General features: G+C 43.3%; 1 protein-coding gene across 1 annotated transcript; it reads right to left on the bottom strand.

The window, feature by feature from the left end:
* Positions 1 to 894: 894 nt before the first annotated feature.
* Positions 895 to 23,513, bottom strand: LOC132021793 (signal-regulatory protein beta-1-like). The gene is made up of 6 exons (XM_059406682.1): positions 23,407 to 23,513; positions 11,668 to 12,021; positions 8,589 to 8,909; positions 7,669 to 7,998; positions 2,916 to 3,023; positions 895 to 1,402 (listed from the first exon to the last, which is right to left on the bottom strand). Exons 1-5 carry the CDS (start codon positions 23,471 to 23,473, stop codon positions 2,926 to 2,928), a joined length of 1,170 nt encoding a protein of 389 aa, XP_059262665.1. The 5' UTR covers positions 23,474 to 23,513; the 3' UTR covers positions 895 to 1,402; positions 2,916 to 2,925.
* Between the last annotated feature and the right edge of the window lie 294 nt (positions 23,514 to 23,807).

The raw sequence follows: 23,807 nt of genomic DNA, 5'->3' as shown, positions 1-23,807 counted from the left end.
CCGGCTGAACTGTATGTGTCGGATGTCCCCTCTGTAGTTCTTCCTTTTTCCTCCTTTCCATTCTGTCCTCTTGGAAGAGAGTCACAACAAGCAGCTTGTCCTTAATGAGTGGGAAGTTAGGGTCCCCCTCCTGAAGGTGAAGTATCTAGTTGAATCATTTGGGACTTTATGCACAGGCTATTTTTTCTTCTCCTCAATTTATTAATTTATTTAATTACTTATATATATCAATATGGGCTCAAAGATTTATTTATATATGGGGTTATAATCAGTTTTAGTCATTTAGCAGCTATAACAAAACATCCCAGACTAGTGGCTAGTAAACAAAAGAAAGTTCTTGCTCATAGTTGAGGAGGCTGGAGTCTGAGATCATGGAGCCAGCGTGGTTGGGAGAGGGCCCTCACAGATTTCTCCCTGTGTCTTCACATGGCCGAAGTGACTGGGGAGCCCTGGGGTGGGGGAAATATTCTGTAAGGACCAATCCCACTCATGAGGATGAAGCACTCATGACCTGCTCACCTTCCAGAGGCTTCCCCTGCCAACACCCATCACATGGGCTTGAGGATTCCAACACTCAAATTTTGCAGGGACTCGGACATTCAGACCAGAGCAGAATCAGATGTACTACTTTACTTATTTGTTGCTCAAACTGTTACACTTTGACCATTGGGAGCTCTTCCAGAAGGTCCCTGTACCTGTTTGACAGACTCCAATCAGTGGGCTATCTGTTTGTTTTTGCAGATCACTTGTTCACTTTCTGAAGGATATGACGTTCTGATAGAACTTTTAAACACAAAGAAGAGAGAGTAGTATTTAGTGAAATGGTTTTAGGTACATGTACCAGTGCTGAATGAAGTGAAATAGTATTTTAAAATCCAAAATCTGACAGAAACTAGTGTTTTCAATGATGTATTCACCAACTTATGTTTTAAAAATGCAGTGGCCTAACACATGGCTGTCATTCTGACAACTGAGGATGCAGACAGTCCCTTCTCTGTCAGAGTCCACATCCTATTTGAGGATGAGACAAGCACACACAGGAGGTTCTCAGCTTGCGTGGTACTGACATGCACGAATGTCAGTTGCCACAGGCCTGTTAAATACCAACAGTCCCCCAAAACATGGTTTCAGTTTCGTTTGCCATGGAGGAATTTTCCATGAGGTATAAACTTTGCCGCCAGCTCTTCCTCAGGCCACAAATATCTATGTAACTAGCAGGTGCTCATCATGTTAAGTAAGGATCATGTCTTTCAAAGCTGGTAGCGGTGATTCTCTTTGATTCTGTTACTCACTTTACCACAGACAGCAATGCAGGTGGTTGTGTTGTCTCCTGGTCTTCCAGTGAGGAACCCTGGTGCCATCGTACAAAAGTGAATAGTGGCGAAGGGGAATTGGCACAAAGCTGAAAGTGTGATGGAGAAATGAGAAGAGATAGGACTTTAGGTGAAGTTCAAATTGAATGCAAGTGGGCTTATGAAGGTAGAGCTACCAGGGGAATGGTGACAGGGGTGCTGGTCCCCAGAGTGTGGATATGCAGCCAGAGTGAAGGCAAACTTACAAGGTCACTGAGGAGGTGGTGGTGATTGGTGGAGGGAGGCAAAGGGTAAAAATGTCCAAGAGGTAATGATGCCAGCAAATATTCAAAATAATGATGTTACGTTTTCACGACATCGAAAGTGCAAGGGATGGAATTTTGGAAGCTGATCCCATTCGAGACTGGAGTGAGGTAATTCAGAAGCTGGCTCTATCTGGTCAACCATGCGATCAGAAGAAGGCCAAGTACTGTGCAAACCACTCTTGATTTGTCTTTATAACAACAAATGTTGGAGAGGATGTGGAGAAAGGGGGACCCTCTTACACTGTTGGTGGGAATGCAAGTTGGTAAGTCTACTTTGGAAAACAGTATGGAGACTCCTCAAAAAGTTAAAAATACAGCTACCCTATGACCCAGCAACTGCACTACTGGGTATTTATCCCAGAGATACAGATGTAGTGGAAGGAAGGACCACAGGCACCCCAATGTTCATAACAGCAATGTCCACAATAGTTAAATAGTGGAAGGAGCTGAGATGCCCTTCAACAGATGAATGGATAAAGGAGATGTGGTCCATATATCCACCAGTGGGGGCAACAATGATTGTGAGAAGGAGCAGCAGGAACTGTGGGCAGGTGGGGCTCTGGGGAAGCAAGGCATTTGGGCAGAGTTGTGGAAGCTTCTAGTTTTTCCTTGTTATAGGTTGGGCCCCTCAGGGAAGGAAGGGGGCAGCAGAGACTGAGGGTAGCATGTAGTAGGGGAGGAAGGAAGGAGCTTTGGGACCCATGTTCACAGTTAATTATCTGTTCATCATTCTAGATAGTTCCCCATGTGTCTCCTATGTCATCAGTACTATTTTCTTCCTGGGACATCTGTTTTGAGAGGACTGGCAACCTGCTTAGGACTCTGCCACCTCAGCCTTCCTCCGTAAGTCCTGATCCCCCTTCCCCATACACTCTTGTCTGTCCCACAGAGGGTCAGGCAGGAACCATCCTCAGAGTAGCCATCTGGCACCTGTCAGCATTCTCTTAGATGTGGAGTCCTTACTCAAATAATTTAGAGATGGTCTCCAAGGGTTCTTCCCACCCAGCTGCCTCTTATTCAGCCTCTTCGTCCACTTCCTTCAGAGAAGCTCTAGGACTCTGTGTGCATTTCCTGACAGTCTTTGATGCCACCCACCTCCTACAGGCCCCCACATACTTCTTGGGAGTTGGACACTTCTCAGAGAGATGCCAGAGATTCCTGAGGGTGTGGAGAGAGGTGTATTACCTACTCTTTACTCCAGGTGGTGCTGACACTCTGTGACCTGTGGGGTGCCCCCCTTCCTGACCTGACTCCTCTGGGACTGAAATTTGCTTGCCCTCCCTGTCCCACAACTTACAGTCAGGCCCTCACTTCCTGTGGGCATAGATGGCAGAGACAGTGATGAGCAGCAGCAGCTTTGGGCCCAGGGTGAGAGCCACCAGCAGTAGAGTAGACAGCTCTGGGTCTGGAAATGAAGGAACAGGAGGCACCATCAGGGTAGGCATCTAGGTTCTATTCCCAGGGGCCTCGATTTACATCATTCAAGGTGACTCAAACTTATTAATGTTCTGGAGGTCATTAATATCCTCCCCTGTGATCAGACTCAAGGCAGAATTTGGGGTAAGAACTTCTTCATCTCACTCACTCCTTTCTCACTGCCAGGTGTCCTTGAGGGAAAAGGTGGGAAGAACGAAGACTCAGGAATGTGCAAGTTTGGTTTACTGAATTGGTCCTCACACCCTGTGGGGCAAGTCATAGAGCCTCTTTCTGATGAGCCAACAGTCTCACTGTTTACAGACGGTGGACAGATGAGTTGGTTCAGACCCAAGGAAACCCCTCACTTCTGGCCTGCAGGATGACTCTGAGACCTTGTCTTTGGACCAGGACAAAGCCAAACTCTCTGGGCCATAGGGACAAATGTCTGCCTGGCCTCACATGGAGTGAGAACAGATGTCACGGTCAGTGAGAGGCAAGGCTGCCCTGCTTTGCTCCACGCACACGGTTTGACAACTCCCATGTACAGAGGTGAGGAGGGAGTCCTCAGGCTGACCTGACCTCAGGAGACCTGCTGGATGGACAATACCCTGGGGAGGCAAGGGAATGGGGTCTAGTGCTCAGGAGAGTTTAAAACACCATCTAGACAATCTGGACCCCAATGCCACTGTCAGTTGATGTCTTTCTGTTAGACACAGATGTTGGATCTGTAAATACAGTTTCAGATTCTTTGCCCTTTTACAATGACTTTTTTTTTTAATATTTACACAAAGAAATTAAAATGATTTTTGAAATATGTGGAATGATTTTAAAGAAGGAGCAGAGAGCTCACCATATTTGCTCCTGGCATGTTAAGAAGATGGCAGGTCTCAGCTGGGGATTGGGGTGTGCTGGACTTTTTCTCTGTTGAAAGGGCTGTATTGCCCATGTTTGTACCTGCTTCTAGAGGGCATCCTCTAGCAGACGACTGGAGGAAGTGGGGATACAGAGACTTAGCCAATCAAACGTGGATTGGCATCACTCCACAGTGAGTGAGTCTGCTTCCCAGGGCAGCTGGCAGGCAGAGTTTATCTGGGAGGGGTCTGGATTGCCAGCTCTAATGAGCACAGTTGGACATGGGTCCCTACCAGTTGGCTGGCCAAGAAGTCCCCAGTCCTGATGAGCAGTAGAGCAGGGTAAGTCCCAGTTTGCCCTGGCTGGAACCTCACTGTGGTGACCTGGGCTGGTATAAGCAGAGGAGGGGTGTACTCTGGCAATCTGGAAATGAGTCGATCATTATAAGAACTACAGGTTGGGTGGCTATTGCTGGGCATCAGTCCTTCGCAGGAAGACAATACAATGTGAAGACCAATTGATCACACATGAAAAGTTTTTTTGTGAATGTCAGAGGACTTCCAGGCAATATTGTAGACTCCTAACTCCTAGGGCTGAAGGGCAGAAAATGCTTGAGGACATAATTGGGTCCAATATAATCATAAAAGTATCAGTGCTACAGAGAGGATTGAATTCTCAGCTACAGTGCACCTGTTCTGCCAAAATAGGGCTGTGATGGGAAATATGAGAGAGAGAGATACTGAATTGTAGGATAGGGACATTGGGGCCAAGGCATTCAAAGCCCACAAGGCACTATTTGACTGGTGAAGACAAGGCAACAGCTTAGTTATTCATCTTGGAATATAACCTCTTAACTCAAAGAAAAAAACAATAAAAGGACAGTGAATTCTATGGAAAACTGGCTCTCACTAGTCCTTGGAGAGCAATGCCCAAACTGTGAAATTTCTTGGAGAAATTTTATGATTTAAGAGAAAAATCATAAAATACAAATGCACAATTTTCTATGCCATGGCCCGCCCCCCCCCCCCATCAGCCACAGGAAAGGGCAGGAGAAACAGACAAGGGCAGGTAGCCAAGGAGTCTGAGCATTATTTGGAAATCCCATCAGCAATATTAAATCCAGCTTAAATTAGAAAATATTGGAAATGTGTCCTGTAGTCAGAACACAGATCATAGGAAGGGATTTCAAAGTATGCCTGACCCAAGAGGGTTGACGCAGAACCCCCAGAGTCTGTGAATATGGTATCTTACACTGCAAGAGGGACTGCATGGTAATTAGCTAGGGTCTTGAATGGATCATTATCTTGGACTATGGGAATTGGAGCCAACTTAATCACAGAGACACTTACAAGTGAAGGAGGGAGGCAGGAGAATGGGAGCAAGAGGTGTGATGACCACAGCAGAGGTCATGCATCTGGGGGCCTTGGCAGAGGAGTGGGGCTGCTTCTAGGAGTTGGAACAACAAGGACACAGAAGGAATGAAGTTCTGCCATCCTGTTTTAGACTGTCCACTTCTAGAAATGGGAGATAATGAATGTGTGTTGTTTTAAGCTACTAAGTGTGTGCTAATTATTATAGCAACAATAAAAACCCAATACAGGGAGGCATGGACATTTTAAAAGGACAGATATGAATAAAAGGGTCAGGCACAATTTAAAATGCATTACTCTGGGGGGAAGGTAAAACAGAAGGAAGAGGTGCTGTTTCAAAATTGAGTGGTGAAGAGACAAAGAAAAAATGGGGATGGCAAACTTGGGGTCCTGAAAGAAGAACCAGAAAGATCACGGGACTTGGAACCTCTCCCCCACTGTCCAAGCCAACCAACCAATCCCAAGGCCCAGTAACATGTGTGGTCATGCTATACTGAGAGAAGGGAAGTCCATTAAGCTAGAAGTATTGTGAAATAACCTCAATACCATAAACATGAACAAAAATATGTACTTCAGGGGCGCCTGGGTGGCTCAGTGGTTTGGGCTGCTGCCTTTGGCTCGGGTCATGATCTCAGGGTCCTGGGATTGAGCCCTGCATCGGGCTCTCTGCTCCGCAGGAAGCCTGCTTCCCTCTCTCTCTCTCTCTCTGCCTGCCTCTCTGCCTACTTGTGATCTCTGTCTGTCAAATAAATAAATTAAATCTTTAAAAAAAAATATGTACTTCATTACACCACACCCCTCTAGACCCAGGATGGCAGTGGCTGGAGTCTTGGGACAGCCAGGGAAGGTGGCATCTTGGTGCAGCAGTGTCACATAGACACCTTACTCTTGACTCCAGCCTACCAACCCAGACAATCCTAGTATCCATTTCCAGCCTTAAGACACTAGCAAGGTTACTAGTACAGGAACACTGGAAACACCAGACATAATGGCCATAGCTTGAGCCTCAGTGCACAACCAAAGATTAAAACCCAAACCCTAGCTGATCCAGACAAGATGGTGTGTACTCATTTCTCCCCGCTCTCCTAATTCAGTATAAGCCTGATCCCTGGAAATCACATACTTCAAGCACAGGAGGACTCTGAAAGGTGGAAGAGGAAGCCAGGTGGGCTAGGTGTCTGTGGACTGGAAGAGGAACACAGCATCAGGCAACATGGCTCCATACTCCCGTGTCCCCAGGCACAGAAGGAGGCCCAGGTGTGTCATTCGAACAAAGATATATCTAGACTCAATAATCTCAGTTCTCATTTCAAAAAATGTGGAGGAGCAAAATAAGCAGAAGGGGGGAAAAAGAGAAGAAAAAACATAAAATAGAAAAGAAAAGCAATAGAGAAAATCCCTGAAACAAAAGTGGATTCTTTGAAAAAACTGGCAAAATCAAAATACTTTTAGCATTTCCAACAACAAACACTATGAGAAATGATACATTTCCCATATGAAGAATGAAATGGGATATCACTACAGATCCTACAAACATCAAGGATAGCAAGGTGATATCATGAGCAACTCTATGGGCAGAAATTTGGACCAAAGAAAAGAAATGGCCCAAATTCCTCAAAAGCACAGCTTGCCATGAGCATCCAATATGAAATGAAGAATTTGAGTAGCCGTTCAGATTCTTTTCAGATCAACAAAAAAAATTGTGGAGTCGCAGGTGTTTCATAGGAAAATTCTTTCAAGCATTTACAGGTGAATGAAAACCAAGTTAGGTGCACAAAATAAAGTTATTGTAGAAGTTTTGGGAACTCTGAATATATATTCCATTTATTCCATAGTCCATGAGGGAATTATTGTTAATTTTATGAAATGTATAATTGTATTGATTTTGTGGAAAAATCAATGTCATTAATTACATGGCCACACAATTGTGGACTCCATTTGCAGCTGGATGTGCATGCATGACTAAGTCATCAGCGGACACAATGAGGCAACTTTTGCATACTTCTAGTTTAAGAGATATTTGCTGCCATTATGATGAAAACATCTACAAGGGATAAAAACCACAACTAGGTAAGAAAGAACAAGAGCGGGGGTGGGGGTGGCTGGTCTGGCACAGTGATGTAATCACTGTCAGGAGAAGAAGCAGGAGGCAGGACCCTAACAATAAGATCATCTCCCTCCCTCTCTTCTTTCTTTCTCTAATGCATATTTATGTCAAAAGATCTATAAATGTAAGTACCAAGTCTTACCATTGATCATCTTGGAGTGTGGGTTTTGGGCGAAGGAAGCTCACACCAAAATTCTAGTTTTAATCTATAGACTTCTGGATTATTCTATTATAAGCATGAATTACTACTTTTCACATAATAAAGGGTAAAATTTAAATGCCAGATCACGTGGCACAAGGCTCACCAGAGTTTCCATCTGTGCACTGGTCTTTTCGGTGGGCAGAGGTCTCCAGTATATGGCTTTTGCTGACTACCCGCTGGCCATCATGCTTCACCTTGCACGTGAGCACCATCTCCTCTGTGTGGGCAGAGAAATTGACCAGGATCCAGCTCATCCAGTTAAAGGTCCCATCCTTGTTCTCTATGATGCTTGAGGCTGTTTCTGTTCGGGCCATGTTTCCATTCTCCAGCCAGGTCAGTTGTAGGCGCTGAGGGTAGAACTTCTTTGCTTGGCAGGTGACCTTCACCTGGTCCTCTGCAATGCATTGCTGGGAAACAATCAAGGTGGGTGGAACTGAAACAGCACAGGGCAGAATCTCTCACCTTATGGAACAGATGGACCATGGGGAGGGGCTCCAGAACTTAGCTACCCCCACACAGCAAGGGAGTCACCCAGAACAGGGCTAGGCATACAGCTGGTGCTCCAACACTGAGGGTAGTCTTTGCATATGAATGAAATCCCTAAGCACAGTGCCCAGCACACAGTAGGTGCTCAAGGTTTGATGGCTCCTGATAAGCTAAGAATGAGTGAAATCAAGATACTCAGCCCCACACATACAGTTGGAATAGAATAACTGTAGCAAAACAAATGACCTCACCAAGCACAAGGTGGTGTGGAGTACAGCAGGTGCTCAATAATTGGAATTGCTACTGTAAAGTAAAGGAAACTACCGAGAGCAATGCTTGGTACATGGTAGGTGTTCACCACCCAGTGGCCATGGAAACAGTAGGAGGTGATGGCACATCTAAGTTCAGGTGACCTGGAGGGTCTGCCAGGGGTCAGACTCCAGGGAACAGAGGGCTTGGGGCAGGGAGTGGAGGAGGGACAGGCTTGGAGACTTGGGGGCCAGACCCGGGCTGGGGCTGGTGGGGAGGGGCATCTACCTCTGAGGACCTCAGACAGGTTGGCAGTCCCACGAAGAGGAGGGCCCCCCTGCAGGGTCACGTGGGTCACCTCGCAGATGACCTGGGAGCGAATGTCCTCCGGGGCCAGCACCAGCCTGGTTGTGCTGGAGATACTGTAGGACGTTCTGTCTCCGTCTTGGTCCATGCTGGTCCGGGAGGCTGCCAGCTCATTCCTGTTTCTGAACCATCTCAGGGTGATGTTTCTGGGGGAGAAGCCATGGGACTTGCAGGTGAAGTTCACTGTCTGCCCCGGCAAGGCCCTGACCACTGGGCCCGACACCACGGGGGGAGAGGGTTTGGCTATAAGAAGAGCAGTTGTGAACAGTAAGCATGACTGTGGTCATCAGTGCTCAGGATACCTTGAGGTGCTGTGGAGAACCGCCACCCTCAGCGTGCGGAGCACAGTGTCCTCTCCTCCTCGTACAGAGGAGGCCCTGAGGTTCCAGAGCTGAACTCTGAGTCAGGGGCAGGGCCCAGGTGTAGTTCCAGACCTGAGTTTAAGTCCCCCTCTCTTTTCTCTGCCAGGTGACTTCCCACCAATCTGGGCACAGGAAGGACGTTTCTAATGGGTCTGACTGTTGCATCAACTGTTCCTATCTGCCTCCCTGCAAACCTCACTGAGGTCAGGGAGTGTGTGCAGCAGTTCGTGCAGGGAAACAGGGGGCAGAGCTGGACCCCCATAGAAGCCGGAATCAGGCTGGCCAGCTGACCGCAGGTCTGGCCAGGGCACAGCCTGGCTCCCATTCTGTGAAGTAGGACACCAAGCATTTCTCCTTCCTGGGTTGCAGGGAGGGGCAAATAAAAGAATGCTAGCAGTTTTGTTTGGAATTTATCACTGAAAACGCATATCGAAAGGAGGAGATAATTCAGAAGGTGGCTGAGTAACCCCAGCCTCACTATAACGTTAAGATCCCCCTCTGAATATTCATCCAAAACACTCATAAGTGTTAGCCTTCTTGCCCCTGTTTGGGGTCATAGGTTTGGAAATTATCCCCCAACATCTTACCTGCACAAATAAAGACAACTTTGGGAGGAAACTTCCCCCTGGGTGGTCTCTGTCTCTCCCTCACCAAGGAACCTTTCCCCTAACCTACTTTGGTTCAGGTACAAAGGGGCTGCTCCTTACCCCTCAGTGTATCCCAGGGGGACTTCTGTGGCCTCCAGCCTTCTCTTCCACAAAAGAGCAAGAGTCCCACCCTCTTGCGCCCAACAGTGACCGCCCCCCACCTCTTCCCTTGAAGATTCTCCACTGCAAGTGATTATGGGGAGAGAAGTCCCTCTGGGTACCCAGACCTGGTGACTATTTAACAACGGAGGGAAGATGTGTGTTCCCAAAGCTGAATTTAGAACATGAACTCTTGCTCATGGAGCTGAAACACCCTCCAGGAAAGCGCCTCCCCTGCACCCTCATTCTGCAGAGCCAGGAATGGGGTGCCCTGTGAGGCTGGCACTGTCCAGTGCCTCTGTTCTGTCCAGGTCATTGCCCCAGGCTGCTCAGTGAAGGAGCAACATCACACAACTGGGGAAAGACTCCGGATGCTCTTACATGTGAGAAGCCGTGTCCTCCAGGAATAGGCTCGACACTTCATGAGATGTTTGTGTATCTGTCTGATCTGGGGGTGCAAAGTAACAACACCCTGTCTCATAACTCTTTTTAAAAATTTATTTATTTCTCAACAGAAAATGAAAACACTTGCAGAAAGGAGGAGGAGTGCCCCATCTCTTATCCTGGACAAAGTCCTACAAAAAAGGCCAAGTACCGACTAATTGAATAGCCTTGTTTTACACATTTGGTACATTCTTTTCTTTTTTTTTTTTTTTAATGTGTGAGTTTGTTTGTTTGTTTTTAAATTTTTTAAATTTATTTTCAGCGTAACAGTATTTATTGTTTTTTGCACCACACCCAGTGCTCCATGCAATCTGTGTCTCATAACTTTTTAAAATGCTTACTACTGAAAAAGACCAACAACATAAGATTTTCAAGGAGGTCTGAATTTTCTCCTACTTTGACTAGCACAGTGAGTGTGCAGAGAACAAGGCTGTGAATCTCGATGCTTGGGTTCAATCTTAGCTCCTGTGCCTGCTTAGGTCAGGTCCCCTGAGCCTCAGTGTCCTCATCTGTAAAAGGGCAGAGATGGGTTCTCCTTGCTATCTCTGGTAAGAGGAGCACCTGCCACAATGAAGACATGGGTTTGGCCTGCCACCTGCCCTTTCCCCTCTGTCTTTACCCATTCTCAACCAGGGCACCACCTGTGTGGGCAGCTTGGGGAAGAGGAAGGAGTGCTCTTCCAGGAGGAACAGACCTGCCCAGTGCTAGTGCTGGTGCCCAGGCAAGGGACGTAAGACAGGGAAGTCCTATAATGTCTGCACAGTCATAATAAAGCCACCTGTCCAAGTCCAGGGGGTGTGGGGAGACTCAGTCACTATGAAGTCAGTCCCTGAATTGCGTGAAGCTTTTCTGGACAGACCTACAACAAATGCTCAGCCTCTGGCATCTTCTCCTTCCGGGGCTGTCAGAGTAGACAGCCAGCCTGTGCCTCTTCTCACTGTGATCTTGCTGAAGCTGAAAGAAAAAAGTCATTGTCCCACCTCCCTACCCTGGGTGCATATGTCCACACTGGAAGGGAAGGGAGTGTAAGCTTCATGATAGAAGCTTACATCTAAAACAAAGTCAGCACAGCAGATGCTCAGTAAGTGCTGAGTGGAGAGAAACCTGGCCACCTGGGAGGGAGTGCTCTCTGGAGACAGGGTGAGCTTGGGCCTTATGACTTGGAAAGCCCCTCAGACTCTCAGTCCCTCATCCCTGGAACCAGAGAGCTGGTCAGGATTGGAAAAGGGAGCTATGGAGTCTGTAGACAAGAGTTCTGGATTTTCCCACCATTTTCTAGCCATGTGGCCTTGAGAAAATAGCATGAACTCTCTCGGCCTCAGCTTCCCTGATCCATGGAAGTGGCTGAAGTCAGGGGCACTCACCACAACACCTGATTCTTAGCTGTCAGACAATCTTATTGACCTATTGTCACAACCAAGGGATGGCAGAGGCCCACATCATACTCACTGCTCACGGTGACCTGAGTGCCTGGTCCAGACTTAATCTCTACATCAGGGTACCCTTTCTGGAACTTCACACAGTAGTAGGTTCCGGTGTCTGCTGGGGTGATGTTACTGATGCGAATGGAAAAGTCCGTGTTGTTTCTCCTTGTGGTGTCTGAAATATTTGTCACTCGGGGGAAGTGGCCTCCTTTGAAACTGAAGATTAACTTCCGGCCTGGCCCTGTCCCCCTGAACCACTCAACCTTCCCCAAGGGGAGCAGGGAAGTCATGGTGCAGTACAAAGTGGCTGTATGTCCGGCTATGATAGACACTAACTTCTCAGGTTGGATCACCTGCAGCTCTGCCTCACCGGCCGCACCTGGAGGGAAAACAGAGCAGTCATTTACTCATCCTTATGTGATCCTGTGTGTTTTCTCAAGTGTTGATTCACAACAGCTCATTGACTGAGTGTGCACTGGGAGTGGACCTTGAGATGTACGTGGCATGTAGCCCTCACCACAAGCCTGTAAGATGAAACTCTATCACAAATGTGGAAATAAGACACAGAGACTCAGTGATGTCACACACTGCAGGTTAGAGTGCCCTGATTGGAGCTGGAGTCGCTCTCTGAAAGTTTCATGCTTCACCAAATGTTTCTGGTTGTCCACTTTCTGGCCTCATGGAGTGTTGCTCTTTCTGGATCCTTGTATTCAGTGGGACCATGAGACTTCTTTAGACCACTGTGTGTGAGCTAAAGGAAGGGATGTATTTTTTGGGCTGTGCATTGAACTTCAGGAACCTCTGTGGATTAACTTCCTTCTTCCATATGCATGTGTCCATGCTGGAGTCTGTTGATCAGTCTGGATACTTGAGTGACAGTGATGACAGAGCTTTTGACAAAAAATGAACAGGTAGTTTAAATGAGTGGTAAAAGAGAGTTTCAAATCCCTGTCCCCACCCCCCCAACTGCAATCATATTATATTCGCTTCTAAATGCTGCTATAGCAAATTATTAAAAAAAATGTAATGTCTGAAAACTGCATAAATGTACTGTTTTATAATTCTGGATCAGGAATCCAAAATTGCTGTTGCTGGACTAAGACCAAGGGTCAACCAAGCTGCATTTCCTCTGGAGGTCTATCCCTTGCCTTTCCAAATTCGAGAAGCTACTGACATTCCTTTTCTCATGGTTCCCATCTTCCCATCACTCCAAATTCTCACCTCTATTGTCACTTATCCTTTTCTAACTTTGACTTTCCTGCCTCCTTTTTATGAAGATCCTTGTGAACATATTGAGACCGCTTTGATAATCTAGGATAATCTTTAGGTCAAGAGTCTTAAGTCAACCATTTTTGCAAATCTCTTCTGTCGTGTAAGAGAAAACGGTTCACAGGTTCTGGGTATTAGAATATGGACCTCTTGGGGGGGGGGCATTGTTTCATTGACCGGACGTCTCCCCAGACATTATGGAAACCAGAAACTGTAAAACAAACAAATCCTTTTTCTAGGCCATTATTACAGAGGCTGAATGAGTAGGTAATTTACTGGAATCTCTAAGAAGAAATATTGAAGAAGTGAACTAGTGCAAGAGTTTGTGAAATTAAACTAGAAATCAATAACAGAAGAATAAACTGAATATTCTCAAATATATTGACATGAACAACACACTCTTAAAAACAATCAAAAGGCCCAAGAAAGAATCACAGGGAAATTAGAGAACATATTGATTTGAATGAAAATGGAAACACAACATGCCCCAATCTGCAGTCTGTGATGAAAGCTGTGCTAGAGTTAAATTTATAGCTGTAATGCCTACATTAAAGAATGATCACAAATCTATTAACAACCATACACATTAAGAAATCAGACAAAGAAGAGAAAAATAAATCCCAATCCCAAAGCTAGCAGAATGAAGGAAATAAAAAGACTAGTATAGAGTTGAAAGAAAATGTTAATAGAAAAACAACAGAGAATATAAAAAAGCCCAAGAATAGCCCAGAAAAAACAATATGTTTTCAGAGAGAGTTCTTATCATATGGTTTCACTTACTTGTGGAGCATAAGGAATAACACATAGGACATTGGGAGAAGGAGAGGGGAAATGAGTTGGGGGAAATCAGACGGGGAGACAAACCATGAGAGACTGTGGACTCTGAGAAACAAACTGAGGGTTTTGGAGGGTAGGAGGGTGGGGGTAGGGTGAGCCTGGTGGTGGGTATTATGGAGGGCACGTATTGCATGGAGCACTGGGTGTGATGCATAAACAATGTATCTTTGAACACTGAAAAAAAATTAAATTCAAAGAAAAATATTAAAAAAACAATATGATTCACAAAACTTTAGCTAGATTGACTAACAGAAAAATAAAAGACAGAGAGAGAAGACTTCATTAACTAATATCAGAAACAAGAGAAAGATTTTACTAGCCATTTTTATAGCAATAAAGGGGATTCTAAAAGAGTACATAGAAAATTGCACACCAATAAATTGAATAACCTAGATTAAATGGAGAAATTTCTAGACACACACAATTTATGAAGACTGAATTATAAAGACATAGAAAATATGAATAGAATATCACTGGTAAGATCATTGAATCAATAATTAAAAAATTCCCAACAAAGAAAAGTCCAGGACTATGTAGCTTTACTGGTGAATTCTTAAAATTTTCATTTTTTAAAAAAACTTCATTTATTTATTTTAGAGAGACAGAGAGAGGGAGTGGTGGGGGGAGAAGAGGGAGAGGGACAAGCCAACTCTGCACTGAGCATGGAACCTGACTTGGGGTACAATTCCACAACCCTGAGATCAGCCAAAATCAAGAATAAGATCCTCAACTGAGGATATCTGAATGACTAAGTCATTCAAGATCCTTGTGAACATATTGAGACCGCTTTGATAATCTAGGATAATCTTTAGGTCAAGAGTCTTAAGTCAACCATTTTTGCAAATCTCTTCTGTCGTGTAAGAGAAAACGGTTCACAGGTTCTGGGTATTAGAATATGGACCTCTTGGGGGGGGGCATTGTTTCATTGACCGGATGTCTCCCCAGACATTATGGAAATGACTTAGTCATTCAGATATCACCCTGCCAAATTTTTAAAGAAAAACTAACACTAATCCTCTCCAAACTACTCCAAAAAATTAAAGATTTAGGAAAACTCCTAGGTTATTTTGAGTCTTTTTGAGACTCATTCTAGGGCAGTAAAGAATACAAAAAATACCAGCAATGATACCACAGGCAACAAAGAAACTACAAGAAAACTACATACCAGTATCTTATCTGAATACTGATGCAACAATGTTCAACAAAACATCAGCTAACCAAACTCCATAGCATATTAAAGAATTATACACAATAATCAAGTGGGATTTCTTCCTGGAATGCAAGAATGATTCAACAAAGGAAAACCAGATAGGGTAATAGGACACATTTATAGAACAAAGAAAAAATTACCATGGTCATCTCATTTGATGCAGAAAAATCACTTGACAAAAGTCAACATTTTTCATGATTAAAAACAATAAACTAGGAAGAGATGGAAACTTACACAAAATGAGAAAGTCATATGATAAAACTAGAACTACCTCATTCTTGATGATGAAAGTCTGAAAGTTTTTTCTCTAAGATCAGGAACAAGGCAAGGAAGCCCACTTTGACCACTTCTATTCAACACAATACTGGAAATTCTAGAAAATGCAATAGTCAAGAAAAATAAATAGTACTTAAGTTGCAAAGGAATAAGTAAAACTCTCTCTCTTTGCACATGACATGATTTCATGGGAAACGATCCTAAAGATTTCACACATAAAAGTAAACTGTTAGAGTTAGTAATAAATTCAGTTAGTTTGTGTTATATAAAATCAACAGTCAAAATCAGATGCATTTCTACACAGTAGTGATGAACAACTCAAAAAGGAAATTCAGCAAGCAATTCCACTTACACTAACATAAAAAGTATAAAGCACTTAGGAGTAAATTTCTGCATGGAAATGAAAGACTTGTACACTAGAAAGTGCAAAACATTGCTGAAAGAAATGAAAGAAGACATAATTAAGTGGAAAAACATCCCCCATTAGTGACTGGAAGATTTTACATTGCTAACTTGTCAATGCTACCTAGAGCAACCTACACATTCAATGCAAGCACTTCCAAAATCCCCAGGGCATTTTAAAAAAATAAATAGAAAAGTCCATTTTGAAATTCATATGCAATCTCAAGCGACCCCAAATCACCAAACAATCTTGGAAAGAACATATTTGGAGAATTCACACTTCTTGATTTGAAAACCTACTACCAAGTATAATAATGAATACTGTGAAATGACCATAAAATAGAGATATAGAGCAATGGAATAGAATAAGAGAGCCTAGTAATAAACCTCACACATAAGATCAAAAGATTTTCAACAAAGGTGCTTACCTTTCAATGGGGATGGGAGGAAGAACAGTCTTTTCAGCATAAACTGCTGGGAAAACTGAATATCTACATGCAAAGAATAAAGTTGAACCCTCACTTTATATAGAAAAATGAACTCAAATTGGATGAAGGGACCTAAATATAAAAGTTAAACTATAAAATTCTGAGGAAAATAATTTAGGCAAAACTCATGATACTGGATTTGGCAATGACTTCTTGGACATCACACCAACAGCACACATAACAAAATAAAAATATAGAAATTGGACTTTGTCAAAATTAAAGACTTTTGTGCAGAGGAGGGCAATATCAAAAGTGAAAGGCAACTCAGAGAGAATGGGAGAAAATATTTGCAAAGCATATATCTCATAAAGGATTATTAACAAGCATATAAAAAGAACTCCTACAATTCAACAAGAAAATAACAAAAAGCCCAATTAAAAAATGGACCAAGTGTCATTCAATGCTCTTTTTAAAAAATTAATTTATTTATTTTCAGAAAAAACAGTATTCATTATTTTTTCACCACACCCAGTGCTCCATGCAATCCGTGCCCTCTATAATACCCACCACCTGGTACCCCAACCTCCCACCACCCCGCCACTTCAAACCTCTCAGATTGTTTTTCAGAGTCCATAGTCTCTCATGATTCACCTCCCCTTCCAATTTACCCCAACTCCCTTCTCCTCTCTAACACCCCTTGTACTCCATGCTATTTGTTATGCTCCACAAATAAGTGAAACCATATGATAATTGACTCTCTCTGCTTGACAAGCATTCAATGCTCTAGTTTCTTTATTGATTTTCTGCTTCGATGATCTGTCTATTTCTGTGAGAGGCATGTTAAGATCTCCTACGATTAGTGTATTCATATCAATATGACTCTTTCTCTTGATTAACAGTTTTCTTAAGTAATTGGCTGCTCCTATATTGGGAGCATAGATATTTACAATTGTTAGATCATCTTGGTGGATAGTCCCTTTAAGGATTATGTAGTGTCCTTCTGTATCTCTGACTATAGTCTTTAGTTTAAAGTCTAATTTATCTGATATGAGAATCGCTACTGCAGCCTTCTTTTGAGGCCCATTGGCATGAAAGATGCTTCTCCATCCCTTCACTTTCAGTCTGGGTGTATCTTTAGGTTCAAAATGGGTCTCTTGTAGACAAAAAGATGGAAGACCATTCCATGCTCTTGGGTCGGAAGAATAAACATTGTTAAAATGTCTATACTGCCTCGAGCAATCTATACTTTTAATGCCATTCTGATCAAAATTCCACCGGTATTCTTCAAAGAGCTGGAGCAAATAATCCAAAAATTTGTATGGAATCAGAAGAGACCCCGAATCGAAAGGAAATGTTGAAAAACAAAAATAAAACTGGGGGCATCACGTTACCTGATTTCAAGCTTTATTACAAAGCTGTGATCACCAAGACAGCATGGTACTGGCATAAAAACAGACACATAGACCAGTGGAACAGAGTAGAGAGCCCAGATATGGACCCTCAACTCTATGGTCAATTAATCTTCGACAAAACAGGAAAAAATATACAGTGGAAAAAAGTCTCTTCAATAAATGGTGCTGGGAAAACTGGACAGCTATAAGTAGAAGAATGAAACTCGACCATTCTCTTACACCGTACACAAAGATAAACTCAAAATGGATAAAAGACCTCAATGTGAGACAGGAATCCATCAGAATTCTAGAGGAGAACATAGACAGCAATCTCTTCGATATCAGCCACAGCAACTTCTTTCAAGATATGTCTCCAAAGGCAAAGGAAACAAAAGCGAAAATAAACTTTTGGGACTTCATAAAAATCAAAAGCTTCTGCACAGCAAAGGAAACAGTCAAAAAAACAAAGAGCAACCCACGGAATGGGAGAAGATATTTGCAAATGACAGTACAGACAAAAGGTTGATATCCAGGATCTATAATGAACTCCTCAAACTCAACACACATGAAACAGGCAAAAATATCAAAAAATGGGCAGAAGATATGAACAGACACTTCTCCAATGAAGATATACAAATGGCTATCAGACACATGAAAAAACGTTCATCATCACTAGCCCTCAGGGAGATTCAAATTAAAACCACATTGAGATATCACCTTACACGAGTTAGAATGGCCAACATTAACAAAACAGGAAACAACATGTGTTGGAGAGGATGTGGAGAAAGGGGAACCCTCTTACACTGTTGGTGGGAATGCAAGTTGGAGAAGCCTCTTTGGAGAACAGTGTGGAGATTCCTCAAGAAATTAAAATAGAACTTCCCTATGACCCTGCAATTGCACTCCTGGGTATTTACCCGAAAGATACAGATGTCGTGAAAAGAAGGGCCATCTGCACCCCAATGTTTATAGCAGCATTGGCCACGGTCGCCAAACTATGGAAAGAACCAAGATGTCCTTCAATGGATGAATGGATAAGGAAAATGTGGTCCATATATACTATGGAGTATTATGCCTCCATCAGAAAGGATGAATACCCAACTTTTGTAGCAACATGGACGGGACTGGAAGAGATTATGCTGAGTGAAATAAGTCAAGCAGAGAGAGTCAATTATCATGTGGTTTCACTTATTTGTGGAGCATAACAAATAGCATGGAGGACAAGGGGTGTTTGAGAGTAGAAGGGAGTTGGGGTAAATTGGAAGGGGAGGTGAATCACGAGAGACTATGGACTCTGAAAAACAATCTGAGGGGTTTGAAGTGGTGGGGGGGTGGGAGGTTGGGGTACCAGGTGGTGGGTATTATAGAGGGCACGGATTGCATGGAGCACTGGGTGTGGTGAAAAAATAATGAATACTGTTTTTCTGAAAATAAATTAATTAATAAAAAAAATGGACCAAGGACTAAAGTAAACGTTTATCCAAAGAAGGTATTCAAATAGTGAAAAAGTACATGAAAAGATATTGAACATCACTACTCATTAGAAGAATGAAAATTAGAACCACAATGAGATACCCCTTAATCCCTTAGAATGGCTTTGTCAAAAGCAAAACGAAACACAATAAAATACAAAAAGAAAATCAGAAAATAAGTGTTGATTAAGTTGTGGATAAATTGAAATTCTTAGACATTGTTGGGAGAATATAAAATGATGTGACCACTGTGGAAACAGGGGTATTTTCTTTAAAATTTAATTATATATAATTTACCATAGATTCAACAATTCTACTTTTAGGTAAATATGCCCCAATTATAAGAAGGTACTGAGATAATTGTACATCAATGTTAATAGCAGCATTACTCATGATAACTGAAAGGTAACAGAAAAAAAATCATTTCTATCAGTAGATAAATAGATAAACAAACTGTTGTATATAGATATATGCAATGGAATATTATTTAGCCTTAATAAGCAATGACAATCTGATATGTTCTATAAGGTGAATGAATAAAAAAATATCCTAAGTGAAACGAGCCAGACACAAAAGGACAGATAATATGATACCACTTATATAAAGTGCCTAGAAGAGACAAATCCATAGATAGAGAAAAGTAGACTAGGGGACCTGGGTGGTTCAATTGGTTAAGCGTCTGCCTTCCATTCAGGTCATGTCCTAGGGTCCTGGGTTAGAGCCCCATGTCTTGCTTCCTGCTCGGCGGGGAGACTGCTTATTCCTTTCCCTCTGCCTCCGCCCCCAGCTTATGCTATTTGTCTCTCAAATTCATAAATAAAATCTTAAAAAAAGAACTAGAATAGAGATTACCAGTGACCATGGTGGGAAGAAGGAATGGGGAATTCTTGTTTAATGTATGCAGAGTATCTGCTTAAAATGTTGAAAAAATCCCTGAAATATACAGTGGTTCTGGTTTCACAACATTGTGAATGTACTTAAGGCCACTGTATTGTAACCTTAAAAATGGTTGAAACAGTAGATTTTTACACTACGTATATTTTACACAGTAAGAATCATGTACTCAAAGAAGGTGATGGGCCTGTGTAGAGCCTTTGAGTGCACTAAATGGCTCAAGGGAAAAGAGAAAATATTCTAGGGGCTGGTAGATTTGAGAAACCTGCCCTTGAATGGGCAGATAGAACCATGGGAGTAACCAAGCAAGGATACCAGGAGACTTCAAACTCATGTTCTGAAAAGAATTGTGGGTAGTTCTATATCTGGACAATGAGTTACACATTGAAGGGACACGAGTCACCTTCAGGCAATCATTTAACTGCAAGGGCAAGACTTTGCAGTTTTATTTCCTTGCCTCAGTGACAAGCCAGTCCCTGGAGACTGACGTCAAGAAATAAAAAATCATTTCTTCTTACTTGAAGTGTCATCAAAACCAGGCAGGGATATAAATCAGAGAAGCAGGCTGCTGGTGCATCTACACATACACCCAATGTTCTTTTCTATTTCTTAGCTACTCCTCAGGAGGAAATTTGTGGTTCACCCTTGCAGAGTGTGAGCTGGTAAAGCCCATACAATTAGTATTATTTGCAACCAAACATGCCCTAAGGAGGGCACATGCTATTATAGGCAGGTCTTGGTGTGCCAAGAACATCAGGTGCTTTGGTTTGTAAGTCTTGAGGAGAAGATTGGGGTTGGGAAGCCTAACTGTTAGGACAATAATGGGAAGACTTAAGAATGCACCATGGAGAGAAAAATGGAGGAAATATGAGAGAGAAGAGATCAGAGAGTCAAGAGGATCCAGGGAAAGGTGAAAACTCTGCCATCTGTATATCTATAATCTTAACAGTTCATCTCTGGCCCAGGCCTTGCCCCTAAACTCTGATTTTTATGTACAACCAGCCACTCAACATTTTTCTTAAGTAGAAATAAACCTCTCAAAACAAAACAAAACAAAACCTCTCACGGCTAATATGTCTCAAACGGAACACTTTAGTTTCCCAAACATCCTTGTACTTCTCAGCTGAGGTACCTTATTCTCCTAGATGCTCAGGTCCCAAGCCCTTAGAGCCTGTCTGTCTGTCTTTCTCTCTCTCTCTCTCTCTCTTTCTTTCTCTCTCTTTTTCTTTCTTTCTAAATTATGGTATGTTAGTCACCATAACAGTACATTGTTTTTTTTTTTTTTTTATTGAGTCTTTTAAAATTGTTAACATATAGTGTATTATTTGTTTCAGGGGTACAGGTCTGTGATTCATCAGTCTTACACAATACACAGCACTCACCATAGCATATACCCTCCCCAGTGTCCACCACCCAGCCACCCTATCCCTCCCATCCTCCTCCCCTCCAGCAACCCTCAGTGTGTTTCCTGAGATTAAGAGTCTCTTATGGTTTGTCTCCCTCTCTGGTTTCATCTTGGTCCTTTGTCTTGTTTCTCAAATTCCTCATATCAGTGAGATCATATGATTGATGTAGTGTTCAATGATTCATTATTTGTGCATAACACTGAGTATTTGTTACAACGCCTGCCCTCCTGAATACCCATCACTGGGCTAGCCCATCCCCCCACGCCTCTCCCTTCTGAAGCCGTCAGATTGTTTCCTGGAATCCATAGTCTCTCATGGAGCCTTTCTTTCCCACCCCAATCCTATGCATTAGGAATTGTGTTGGCTTCCGTCTGCAGGCACGCACAATCTGACCTCTTTCCCATTTCTTTCCTGACTGCTATCTTGGTTAAAAGTGATTTTCCCTCTTTGCATGAATGCAGTGATCTCTTGAGGCTCTAGTTTCTTCTATTTATGCCCTGTGGTAGTCTATTCTCAATTTTGAATAATTTATAATTCATGTCAGATCATGTGACTTCTGTCTTCAAAACCTTACAATGGCAACCATTTCACTCAGAGTACAAGTCCAAATACTTAGCCCCCACCGTGGCTCAGTTGGTTAAGCATCTGCTTTCAGCTCAGTTCATGATCCCAGGATCCTGGGATCAAGCCCCATGTCAGACTGCCTGTTCAGTGAGGAGTCTGCTTCTTCCTCTCTCTCTTACCCCTCCACCTCCCACTTGTGGTCTCTCTCTTGCTTTCTCTCAAATAAATAAATAAAATAGTTTTTTTTTTTTTTTTTAAAGTCCAAATACTAGAACAGAGCAGGAGAATTCTGCTCTCCTGTTGCTCCCATGCTATTCATGAAGGCTCTTCCTCCAGAAAATCACATGGCTCACTCCCTGACCTTCTTACAATCTTTGCTCCATTCTACCTCCTCAATGAGGCCCACCTCGGCTACCTGTTTAAATACATCCTACCTGAAGATTCTCTCATTGTCCTATCCAGCCGTATTGTCATTCTTTTTTCTTAACACTCATTGCTTTCTGTATTCTATGTTATTTACTGATTTGTCATGTCTTCCTGTCTTTTCCTCCACTATGATAGAACTTCCACAAGGACAACTGCTTTGCCTCATCTGTACAGATGCAGGAATTTCCAGGTGTGTGTGGTACACGGTGGTGTTCAAGAAATTGGGAAGTTATTCCTTATGAGACCTCCTGAGGTCTGGAGGTGTCGGCTGGTACTAGATGATGGGGATCAGGATATACAAATGTGGATGTAATTATAGATGCCAATCAGGCAGGAGTTTTCACATCTTTTATCCCCTTTTTCCCTTCCCATCCTGATCCAGCAGGGAAGGGGATCTCTAAGGTAGTAATGCACAAAGTTCTACTCATTTTACCAAGATGGAAGTTTGCTTGTCTTAAGAGCTCAGTGGAAGGTGAGCAATAAATCTAGAAAATTAGGAAAGAGGGTGAGTAGCTGAGAAGGAATCACACATCCATTCAATGTGCATTTCATGTAGACTGGACCTGATGTGAAGAGAACAATATGGAAATCATTTTTAGGAATTTCCTGTGTGTGTGTGTGTGAGTGTGCATGCCTGGGATATGTACCCTTCCTTACACCCACTCATATGCACAAACACACACACACAAGTGCGTTCACAAGTATATATAAAGTATAGCCTACCATGTTAGTATACAGATTGTTTTGAGGAGTAAATGAAATGGTAATACATGTTAAAGGCCCAGTAAAAGATTTGGCGCATGGGAAACATCATTAACAAGAGTCTGTGAATACACGCAGCACAGTGGAACACTGGAGACTTCTGCGTGTGATGCGTGATGGCTCTTCTGTTTGCCTCTGTGTTTGCTGATGTTTCTGCAATTGGCCTCCATGGAGGAGCCTGGAGCTGAGTGGCCTGGACATGAACCCCAGATACTCCACTGACTTAGGTAGGTGACACTGGGCTGGTTGCTCTCTCTGCCTCAGTTTCCCCATCTGCTAGTCAGGAGTACAGTTATAGCTACAGGCAGGCCTTCTGTGGAGGGTCTGGGTAGCATACCTGTGTTTACCAGGAGGCCCCAAATGCCCAGGGGGCAGGGAGAGGTTGAGGAGGCAGGGAATGGGGAGTCTACACCAAGGCAACACTCACCTGTGAGTCCCAAGAGCAAAGCCAGCAGCAGGTGAGGAGAGCAGGGTCCGGAGGCAGGTGCCCACATTGTAGAGGCCTGAGGATCCCGCTCTCTGCCAATGTGTGTGCTGGGGCAATGGGGCCTCTGTTCTGTGTTCTCTGTTCTATCTGTGATAGAAGAGGAAGTGTGCATGATTCAGTAACAGGATTGTGAGGCAGCAATCTGCTTCTGGATTGTGAAACAGACGTCAGACAGAGAATGCCTCACATGGTGATAGGAGCCTCTTCCTACATTTCAGAGAGAGTGGTCAGGCCCAGCAGGAATGATGTTTCCTGCCCGCCTGGGGTCTCTGCTCTCTGCACTAGACCCCTCCCCCATGTTCAGATCTTCTTGGCCATTCCACACGTGGGAGCCCCAAGTC

This window comes from Mustela nigripes, chromosome 7 (assembly GCF_022355385.1).
Source record: "Mustela nigripes isolate SB6536 chromosome 7, MUSNIG.SB6536, whole genome shotgun sequence".
In the NCBI taxonomy this organism is placed as follows: domain Eukaryota; kingdom Metazoa; phylum Chordata; class Mammalia; order Carnivora; family Mustelidae; genus Mustela; species Mustela nigripes.
The sequence above is the reverse complement of the archived record's forward strand: the minus strand, read 5'-3'. Positions and strand labels throughout refer to the sequence as shown.